The 11,359-nt window shown below is 38.5% G+C and overlaps 1 protein-coding gene across 1 annotated transcript; it reads right to left on the bottom strand.

Moving 5' to 3' along the window:
• Positions 1 to 4,727: 4,727 nt before the first annotated feature.
• Positions 4,728 to 10,691, bottom strand: LOC18430873 (ARM repeat superfamily protein). Its single transcript, XM_020665219.2, has 3 exons — positions 9,253 to 10,691; positions 7,986 to 8,618; positions 4,728 to 5,120 (listed from the first exon to the last, which is right to left on the bottom strand). Exons 1-3 carry the CDS (start codon positions 9,610 to 9,612, stop codon positions 5,058 to 5,060), a joined length of 1,056 nt encoding a protein of 351 aa, XP_020520878.1. The 5' UTR covers positions 9,613 to 10,691; the 3' UTR covers positions 4,728 to 5,057.
• Between the last annotated feature and the right edge of the window lie 668 nt (positions 10,692 to 11,359).

Raw genomic sequence — 11,359 nt, 5'->3', positions numbered from 1 at the left:
CGTCTCTCGGCAACTCCATTTTGTTCCGGTATGTAGGGCATAGTAAATTGATGAATAATCTCATGCTCTACACACAAGTCTTTAAAGAGTTCGGAAGCATAGTCTTTAAAGAGTTCGGAAGCATACTCGCAACCTTTATCGGTTCATAGGACTTTGATTTTCAAGTTTGTTTAGTTTTCTACCTCAAACTTTGTAAATCTTGAATTTTTCTAAAGCCTCGGATTTAGTGTGTATAACGTATATGTGGTCATATCGTGAGTGGTCATCAATAAAAGTGATGAGATACCTGTTAGCCACATTCATAAAACCACATATGTCGTTATAAATGATTTACAATAGACTAGTAGCTCTTTATGCCCCGGTATAGCTTTTCTTTATTAATTTTTTTTGCACACACGATTCACATAATTTTGATAAATCTCCTTTATAGTTTGAAGGATCTCATCTTTTCTTTGTCTTTCCATTCTATTAAATCTTATGTGCCCTACACGCATATGCCATAAATATGCATCCAAACCATTCGAGACATAAGCAACCTCTTCTTTTATTTCAATTGAGTTAAGACCGTCCACAAGTCATCCGGTCATTACAACTTCATTATGATTTTTCACTATAACCTTTTTTCTAACAAAGGTAGTGATAAATCCAGCCTTAGATATCTTCGGAACCGAAATCAAGCACTTCCTCATTTCGGGAGCATAAAGTGCTTGCTTTAGGTTCAACATCTTCCCATTCTTCAATTCAAGAGAGTCCTCAACACCCAACACCTCGGTCTTTTGATTTCCTCCCATGAATATATGTTGTTCGCTCGGCCTCATGGGAATGAAAATGCGGAGCTCTTCCTTGGTATTTGTCACGTGAGTCGTAGCTCTCAAGTCAAGACACCAAGATGTACCCTTGGGGTCGACCAACAAGGTTTTTAAGACCATACAAGCAAGTTCCTTGTTGGTTCTTGGATTCTTGTTGAACCTACAATTTTTTACTATATGACCCACCTTCTTGCAAACAAAACAAGTTATGGTCTCTCTTTTCTCTTTATATTTGTTCTCCTTATACCCTTGTGTTTTCTTTAAAAACATTCTTACCCTTTCCCTTATAAGGCTTAAAGAAGGGTTTATATTTTACCATATGTAGCATCACCGTCGGTGCCAGGGTGTGACGTGCATTCCTTCTCTCTTCTTCTCCTTTGAGCGTAGTGATTGGCTCCTCCAACTTGGGAGCTTTTGATCTCGTCGCAACAGAAGTGACAAAAGTATCACAGGAATTAGGAAGTGAGTTTATGAGATGAACCACTTGCTTGGGCTCTTCGGGTTGCATTCCAATGGCTTGTACTTCTCGAATGAGTGCACAAAAAGTGTGCATGTGATCCTATAATTTCGTGCTCTCGCTCATCTTGAGTTCATTGTACTTTTTCATGGCTAAGAATTGTTTTATAAGTGACGGATCAACATGCTCCCTTTCAAGTCTCTCGTGCATCTCTTTTCCCATGCCCATTGACTCATATTTCGATGCATATGAGTTGACCATCGCGCAAAGCAAAATATTCCTTGTTCACATATTTTTGCACTTCCAAATAGCATATTTATCCTTAGCATCTTAGGATGAATTGTTACTTGGACTATGAGGATGACTTTCAATCAAGATCTCATCCAACTCCTCCTCATAAATCACATATTTGATTTTTCGCTTCCAAGAGGAGTAGTTGAACACATCAAACCTCTCGGTTTTTAGGATCTCGAAGACCGTACGGCCATCTATCTATTTTTCCCAAAAGCAATGTAGGACTCAATAGAAAGAAAATAAAATAAATCCTAGAGGTAGCAAGAAACCTTGCTTTGATACCAATAAAAAGACTTTATGATAAAGCACGATAAATACATTTTAAAAACATTATTTATTCCTACACCGGCAATATCACCTACAATGTCCAATTACAATCAAACCACTCTTGAAATAAATAAATAAAATACGTTCTCAATTGCTACATCTTCAAAAACAATTCTTTATTTAACAAACAAAACTAGACTTTATTGCTTTATGGGAAGAGAATATCAAAACATGAATAAATATTTAAAAAGGTAAAATTGCCGGAGATTACCTCAATCGGGCTTAGTACACCCCATGCCAAATCTCCTTCTTTCGATGGTGCTCGGGTTCTATCAGTATGTTAATTATGACCTGTATGTTGATTTCCCTACTATGGTAAAAATCAACTCAATGGCTTAATCTTAGCTTGATTTTAGAGAGATAAAATATGAATATCAAGAGGGAGGGAGAGATCTACTAGCATGGGGTTCCACCCCTTTGCCACCCACAAAGAATATGAAAGATGGATAGCAAGAGAGAGTGAGAAATCTACTAGCAAGAGTTCCACCACTTTGCTACCCACAAAGAAAAATACCACCTAGGCTTAACGGTGACACCCAAACTGGAAAGAGGTAGTATGTACTACCTAAAATAACTCGGAGAGAGAAAAAAATTTGGGCATGCCTCCCCTTTGGGAATCTAGCGAGAGTGCTAAATTTGGGGTAGGGAAATAGAGAATTCTTAAAGAGAGAGAAGAGAATACGTATATAATTTTATGAGGGGAGACCTCATTTTCTATGCCATAGATTTTGCCTCATTGTCAAATCTCAACCGTCGATCTAGAGAGACTTGTGAGGTAAGAGATTTGAACCATCCATCTCGTTGATCCACTATCAAGATTTAAAGACTAGAGCATTATCCTCCATTTCCTAAATCTATTCCCATCAAATAAGAAAAATTTATATTTTAACGTATCATATCCTTAATTATTAGATCAACCAATGTTGATTCAAAGAATTAGTAAAATCTCAAATATTCAACTTTATCAGGTTCTAAGCCAACTAATGGGATAAACATTCTTCCCAAGAAGAGTACGTGAATGGGTGGGGACATGCCACCCTTTTGGTGGGCACGCGTGGGCCCCACTTAATCCACATCTTTTTAAATTTTGGACCCCATATGTTATGGAAGTCCCATATATTTTTAGAAAATATTATATTTCATATTTAGAATTTTTAAATCCTATATTTTATTTAAAACATTAAAAATAAATTTCTTTTAATTTATAAATCTATATGAAAAAAATTAAAACATCAAAAGATTCATAAAAATTCAAATAAACATTCTAAAAATCACATGACATAAAATTAATTAATTTGAATGGGAATCGTATTCGTTAAATCTATGAAATTATCAATACATGGGAGCATTCCACCTTCAATTGTGAATCACAGACCGCATAGCTTTCTCAAACTGACTCAACAGTTCTCATGACCCACAATCCATTGAAGGGATTCATGATTGGACCACTAAAGTCAGCCTATAGACTAAGTGGTACAATCTCAGTTTATGGATTTCAGGTTCTCCCCTAGAGACAAAAATCATGGTCCTCCATACCATGATGCAACCATGACTCTATGGTGTATAGGGACAATCTCTCGCACATGTACACACTTCACCCTCATTGGCGAATCGGCTTTCTATATACATGACATGTGATGATATAACGATGAGGTTTTAACTCAATTTCTAAAGACTATTTATCATACGAAATGGCTACAAGGTCCCTCGGCTCTCATCGAGGCATACACTGACCTCATCAAGGGTTAACCCACTAAACCCTTCTCGGTTAGATCCATATGCCTAAGTATCTTGAGTTTTTTCAAACCTCAGCTGGCTTAGCTCATCAACCCTAGTCCGAGTATTAACAAATAACATTTATCTAATATGATCCACAAAAAGACCACACTCCATTGAGTTTATATTTCATTTATTAAATATATTTTATACAATCTATCGTAAAACCTTTAAAGGCCACATAAACCCCTGTTGGCGTGGCTGGTACTAAATCAGTACAAAACATATACTATCGTGGTACTATATTGTATGTTTGGTCCGATCGCTACATTACCCCGTTTTGGCTGTTTGTTTGGCCCAACACAACGTGTTGTTTGTTGTTTGATTTACTCCATGACCATGTTTTCTTACCCATATTTTGGGTTCAAAAAAATTTTTGGAGCTCAAAAAATACCACTCCACACCGATGGAATTGATTTTGAGTTCTTCAGGAAAAATTGATTTGAAGTTCTTAATACACGAAATTTATTCTCAAGTGCATGCACCAAAATATTTTTTATTGGCTTCTGTTGTGGTAAACGCTCTTTTGTAGGTCAAGAAAGTGCCGCATCCATAGGGAGTGGTTATCCCAGGTAGGCCTCCGAGGCGATTACGTTCGGACTATCAAAAACCTAATTCCGAGCCTTCTGCACTCTATTTACTTTCCGAAGCCCAGGTTCAGCCCTCCCAACAAAGCAAACAGATCTAAGAGTTTTTCCTTTAAAATAGGTACCTTGATGCCCCCAACTGGGAGCGGGCAAATTAATGTGGCTAGGCCCTGCCATAATTTGTTATTTCTATATTAACCCAAGTATAGGGTAGAAGACTGCAACCCAAGGTCAACCTAGCAAAAACACGTCAGACTTTCTTCTCTCTCTAGGCAATAGAGTAACACCACCGAATCTTCTATCACCTTCCTCCATAAAGTAAGGTAGTAAAATAAAAGGAACGGCCCCTAGAGACAGCAGCCTTGCTGCCTTTTAACACTCGGAAGATTCCTCTTCTTTCCTGCTCTTCATTGAAGAAACAAAACAATAAAATATTAAGGCCAGGTACCAAACCAACGGCAGGACACAGACACCCACTTCCAAAAAGCTTCATTATGACAATGACTACAAAAACCCAACTGCCACCCAAACGGCCATCCCACAAAAGAAAAGAAAAACAAAAAGAAGAAAATGACGTAAGCAACCTGTGTGGGTTCATTGACAAAAGCAAAATTGAGAGGTTCTCCTTTTCTCAATTCGAGTCCACGCGTTTGAAGAACCCAACTCACCTTTCTCTTGGATTTAATGGAACCCCAACTAAACTAAAAATATTTACCGCACATTCCTTCATTTACAAATTTTCAACATATATACATTCTTGGTGAGTCCCGATACGCGACACGCGTCTCTCTTCGTCTTCATTGATTCTTAATCATCCGACCTGTGAAAGCCTGATCTTGGTTGCCTCAAGAACGGGATTAGGGTCTCAGCCTGGATTCACAATATGAGCAACAATTCAGAAAAATTACAGAAATGGAAAAGTCCTATGTATCAAATATCAACTTAAAAACCATAAAATGTAAGAAGTAAATTTTCCTTCCTCTTCTGACTCTGTATTTTTTTTGACAAATTCCAATCATGCTTTTTTTCCTTTGCATTGATTTTTTGTATAGTTTGAAAGGTCAATAACCAATGAAACTTATATGAGAATAGAATACTTAAAACTCCTATGTTATATTTGATTATTAAAATATATTTTTTTAATGTAATTATTAAACAATATTTACAATCATGTCGATTATTTATTATGAAATTGTCACCAAAAAATGATCTATTTTATAATCGAATCCATGGTTTCTTATTAGAAGGTTTGTGGGAGAAGACTCAGCACGTTGGTGCACGTTAGAAGATCAAAAAGAGGGGCAAAATGGTCCCACGCAACATAAAGAGTTTTAAATAAGAAGTCGTGTTTCACCCTTATGCTTTTCCTTTCTTTCTTTCTTGTGATGAAAAAACATTTTGCAAAAAAAAAAAAGAGTTTGAAACAACACATGATGAAGGAACATGAGGAAGAAAATTTGGAATCCGGAATAATTCAATGAACAAAAACTGGGTTTCCATGAAACCAAAATAGAACCAAAACATTGTGGGAAATTTAAATAAAATGAGCCACTTTGAAATAAACCAAAAAAACCAAGTCACTTTCATGGAGAAGGGCTCAATGGTTCCAATGGGAAAAAGGACAAGGGGGAGAATGTGGGGTCATTGCAGAAATATTCGCATAGTCATTTTCAAGGGCAAAAAAACAAAAGATCCTCCAAATCTCCCCATTGTCATATTACTCAAATTTTTTCTTTTGAAAATAATCATAGCTTTGCAGCCGGTCGCATAGTATAGAAATGCGAGCTTGGCGATAAATATATATTTTAAATATAATTTGATCCTAATATTTATAGAATATATAATCTTTAATATAGAGATCATGAATATGAAGAAAAAAAAAAATTTTGAAAGCTAGAAATACTAATTATATTAAGAAAATATTTGGACCGTTAGTACCTATTTACATCCATCTTGAAGATGGATGGTTTATACCTCTGGACAACATAGTGTAGAAATGCGGTCCAACCCGCACGAAACAATTTTTTCTAATTCTTATGCAATTCCCCAAATTTTAGACTAAAATAATCTTGCTAAATATGTGTGCCCAAGGGAGTAGATACACGACATGGTCCCATAAGAGCATAGTAAGTGCGAAATAGAAAATCATGAGTGCGAAATAAGGCCATAAAAATAGGCCCCTGATGTCAAATAGAAAATCATGAGAGCGATTAGTTGGGGTTATGTCCCGTTCATTTGTTTCATCAAACTAAACTTTCCCACCCACAAGGCAAAAAAAATAAGCTTAATTAAATTTAGAGAAAACGACGTCACTACCCCTTACATCAATGTTAAAGGAAAAAGGAAAAAGTTTATGCAAGTGCGAGTCTCTAAACAATCAAATTAGGGTGCATCTCGAAAGTTTCACTAGAAGATGTTTTGATGCTCAAATATCCTCAAATTGATCATCTTGATCTCAAGATGCATGTACATGAGAAAAAAATAGATTTTAAGTTTTGGAAATAGTGCATATTGTAAATGCATTTTTGGACCGTCAGTTTTTAAGCTTTTTAAATTTTCATAGATACGCTAGATCTACACTATTTTTGAAGCTTTAAATTTTATAATTAAAGATAAAAATATATTTTAAGACTATCACAAAGATTTTTAGTATTTTTAGTATTGAAATCACATTTCTCGACAACACTATTTGAAGGGGTGATTTACTTGATTGTTTAGAGCCTCGGCTTTATACAATCTACACTCTTATAATTATAATCGAAATTAAAAATTCTAAACTGATTAGTACGAATTTTGAATTTCCAAGCCAAATCAGTTGAATTTTGGGTTCACAATTTTAAGAGGTTTAGAGTAAAGTTCCGAAAACAAAAGTCAAATAAAACAGTTTTGAACTTCAAAATCAAAATTGGTTGGTTCATGACGATTCCGTCAATGCACAGGAAATCATCAGGGTCTAGAAGAGAACCCCCGATTTGCTACAGTAAAACATAGTTTGCTACAATTTTTGGAATTAGGAGTTAGCTTTCTAAAGGGGTTAGTGGGGTGGTGTTAATGGTAGGAATGGAACGGGTTGCTACAATAAAAATGCCATTTTGCTGCACTACAAACAGCTATTCATGGATCCGGACCTGCTTTTGGCCTGTTCCCGATAAAAGAAACTACTTATTTTGAAAACCAACCGCCACTGAAACTAGAAAGAAAACCATACCAAACCACACTAGACAACCAGAATCACAGCTCCCAAACGTTCAACTGAAAAACCGAACTTTCTCTAAATAAATTCTAACAGAAAAACCTAAAGGTACGGTTTGCATAGAGCCTAGGCTCTAAACAATCAAATTAGAGCTTACTTTCAAATAGTGTTTAAGAAATGTGGTTTTAATGTTGAAAATATTTGTGATAGCCTTAAAATATATTTTCATCTTTATTTATTTATCGATAAAAACTTGAAAATCTAAAAAATTGATGGTCCAAAAATGTGTTAAAATATACTATTTTCAAAACTTTAAATCCTTTTTTTTGTTTTTTTTTTTTTCACATGTTCGTGCATCTTGATGTCGAGAAGATCAATTTGAGGATATTTTGACATCAAAACAACTTCTAGTGAAATTTTGAGGTAGGCTCAAATTTGATTGTTTAGAGCCTCGGCTCTACATAAACTTTTCCCATACCGAAAACTGGTTTACGAAATCAGTATACCACATCAAAAGAGCAACAAAATAAAGAAAAACATACCTTCTGCCTTGCTCTGGTAGTTCCATTTTGTGACAGAGCAACAAGCGGCGGAATGGCGCCCTCCCTCGCCACCAATGTCCTGTAAACTGAACTCTCCTCGCAGAGCTGCAGCAGTATGCCCACAGCAAACTCCTTCTGCCTATGCGACCCTACCTCGATGATCTCGACCAAAACAGGAATGCCGCCCTCCTCGACGACAGCAGCCTTGGCTTCCCTAATCCCAACCAGAACGTCCAACACCAATGCTGCTTTCTCGAGCATCCCGGATGAGAAATCTGCCATGTATTCGATTAAAGGTTTCACGGCACCAGCTTTTACTGCTCTGAGCTTATTTTCGCGAACAGAGCAGAGTGTGAATAGTGCTGCAGCTGCGTCTTTTTTGCCGCGAAAGCTGCCCAGGGCAAGGAGGTTGACGAGGGGCTCGATGGCCCCGGCGCAGCCGATAGGGGCACGGTTCTCCTCAGGGATCCCGAGGCGGAGGAGGGCGCAGGCGGCATTCTCACGTGCGGCTGCAGTGGAACCGTCGCGCAGGGCGCGCACCAGGGGCTTCACAGCACCGGCGGCTGCAATCAGGTCCTTGTTCTCGTCGCAGAGGGAGAGGTTCAGTAGGGCTGTGACCCCGTATTCCTGGACCTGTGTGAAAAAATTGATGGACAAAATCAGAAGTGTTTGAGATCGAAAAGAAAAGGAGAACTGAAAAATATGAAACTACCAATAAAACCAGAGGATCCCGCCCTCAAATTTATCTTAAAGTGGATACAAAAAGGTCCAATTCAGCACTAAATACCCCAAAAAAAACTCTGGGAGAAACATACCAAACCCTTTTCTCACTCAAATCTGAATCATTCAACATTTCCAATTTCCAATTCATTTTTCATCTAATATATGATTCTGCAAATACTTAATCAAACCCTTACCTCACTCAAATCTGAGTGATTCAACATTTCCAATTTCTTATTCATTTTTCATCTAATTGTGATTCTGCAAATACAATTCATTCGAAAATTTCAATTTCTATCAAACCCTTGCCTCCACTTAAATCTGAGTCATTCCTCATTTTAAATTCATTTTTCATCTAATTTCTGATTCTGCAAAAACAATTCATTATAAATTTCCATTTCTAATCGATCCCTTACCTCACTCAAATCTGAGTGTTATTTTGTTTTTGAAAACTTACTCAAATCTGAGTTATTCAACATTTGCAATTCATTTTTCCATCTGATTTGTGATTCTACAAATAAACAAACAACAAGGTACTATCACAAACCTGTGGGTCCGGCGACTGGACCAGCGCCACCAGTGGCTTCACTGCACCTGCGCTTGCCAATTTCAGCCTGTTCTCGCGCTTGTGCTTCGCCAGGAGCCTCACCTCCATGGCAGCACGCCTCTGCTCATCGACACTGAGAGATCCTAGCTCCACCACCAGCTGTTGGAGAGCGTCATCGGAGGAATTATCAGCAGCACATGCTGCCAGAAGCGTCCGGCTTGGCGGACATGTGGAGCTGAATTCCCCTGATCGGTCGCTGTTGTAGTCGCTGAAAGCCAAGGAGTGGTCGCTGTCGGGATCGGTGTGGACCACACGGCGTCTCATGTACTCGTGTGCTGAAACTGGGATGTCAGTCCCCATTGCCGGAATTTTCACCAGAAAATTCACCGGATTTCAGCTTGGAGAAGCCACATCACCGGATCTGTGGCAAGAAAAATGCTTACCAGAAATTTGGCCAGAAACTCCGTTCAGCTTGCCGCACTTTTGCTTGATTTTGGCCAGAATCTCAGTTAAAGCAGCTGCATGACAGATCTATAGCCAAAACTCAGTGAAGTTGGCTGGGATTTTTGCCATGTAGTCAGTCTAGGTACTTGAAATTTCACCGGAGCTCAGTACATAAGCTGAATTTCGCTTAAAACTGACGTTGGGTGGAATATTTGCCGGAAATCAATCCAGTGACTAGAATTTTCACCAGAATTTGGCTGGAATCTATTTAGAGTCACCGCTTAATCGGATAGGTAGGCTTGAAATTTCAGTACATTAGGCCGGAATCCATGGCCATGAAATCAGTTGAGTTTGCTGCCACTTAGGTTAGAGCCACTTCACCACTGGATCTATGGGCTTAAACTAAGTTTTAAGGCTGAATTTCAGAGCGACTTCATTGCCCGAACCATGGACTTTAACATCTCTCCAGAAATCTTGCATTAAAGTCTCTCTTAGCCCTGTCCTTCTCAGTTTGATTTGCAACAGTCCGCTATGGGAGATAAAAATCTCTCCCTAAAAAACTCAGTTTCCCGTTTGTTTCTCCCTCTAAAAATCTCTGTTACCACTTACCACCCTCTCTCCCAAGCTTCTCTCTATACAATCTCTATTACCGTGACTCTCTGTCCACAATCTCGATTACAGTGACTCCCTCTCTCTCTCTAGAATCTCTCTGTTACAACGTCTACGAAGTCTCTCTTTCTCTCTCCAAAAATTGTCACCTCTGTTCTTCCCTTCTCTCTCTCTAGAGAAAATCTCTGGCTCCGCGACTCTCTCCTGTCTCGGTTCTTCCCTTCTCTCTCTCTAGAGAAAATCTCTGGCTCCGCGACTCTCTCCTGTCTCGGTTCTTCCCTTCTCTCTCTCTAGAGAAAATCTCTGGCTCCGCGACTCTCTCCTGTCTCGGTTCTTCCCTTCTCTCTCTCTAGAGAAAATCTCTGGCTCCGCGACTCTCTCCTGTCTCGGTTCTTCCCTTCTCTCTCTCTAGAGAAAATATCTGGCTCCGCGACTCTCTCCTGTCTCGGTTCTTCCCTTCTCTCTCTCTAGAAAAAATCTCTGGCTCCGCGACTTTCTCCCGTCTCGGCACCGCGGCATCTCACCGCCATAAATAGCGCAACCCGAAGCCGCACGCGCGAAGAGCCACCATATGTGCACGTGCGAAAAAGCAGTGGTTTGTGCCCATTCTCTATCATTCTCACTGCTTAATCTTTTGTGCGGGACCCATAAGTAAACGTGTAGCCCCCAGGAGATGCAGCGTGTAGTCTCGTGGTATACGACGTATTTGCAGGGGTGTTATGGTAATTCAGGGATGGAAGGTATTCTGGTCATTTTGCGGGGTTTGGTAGCGGGGTAAAACAGGAAATTTGAATAATACGAAATATGAAAAATTAAAAACTAATTCGGTGTCTCGGTATTTCAAAATCCCGAGTCGGTTGGGCTCCTCCAAACCGATTTTTCCTCGCCAAGGCAATCTGGATTGTCAAACGAAAAAATAATTATAGAGAAATATATCAAATTATTAATAAGAGATTAACTATTTAACATTTTATTTTTTTTCTCATATTTTGTAATTTAAAATTGAATAAAAAATAATTAGTATAACATTAAAGGAAATCTTTATATGCTTCTC

This window comes from Amborella trichopoda, chromosome 12 (genome assembly GCF_054954075.1).
Source record: "Amborella trichopoda isolate Santa Cruz 75 chromosome 12, AtrichopodaSantaCruz75HAP2 v2.0, whole genome shotgun sequence".
Lineage (NCBI taxonomy): Eukaryota > Viridiplantae > Streptophyta > Magnoliopsida > Amborellales > Amborellaceae > Amborella > Amborella trichopoda.
The sequence above is the reverse complement of the archived record's forward strand: the minus strand, read 5'-3'. Positions and strand labels throughout refer to the sequence as shown.

Bases quoted from the DNA above. Each gene is read 5' to 3' on its own strand.
- LOC18430873 (XM_020665219.2), bottom strand. From the start codon at position 9,612: ATGGGGACTGACATCCCAGTTTCAGCACACGAGTACATGAGACGCCGT. The intron at 8,619-9,252 runs GTTTGTGATAGT...TTTTTCACACAG, and splicing joins TCCAGTCGCCGGACCCACAG to GTCCAGGAATACGGGGTCAC. The intron at 5,121-7,985 runs GTATGTTTTTCT...TTGTGAATCCAG, and splicing joins CTACCAGAGCAAGGCAGAAG to GCTGAGACCCTAATCCCGTT.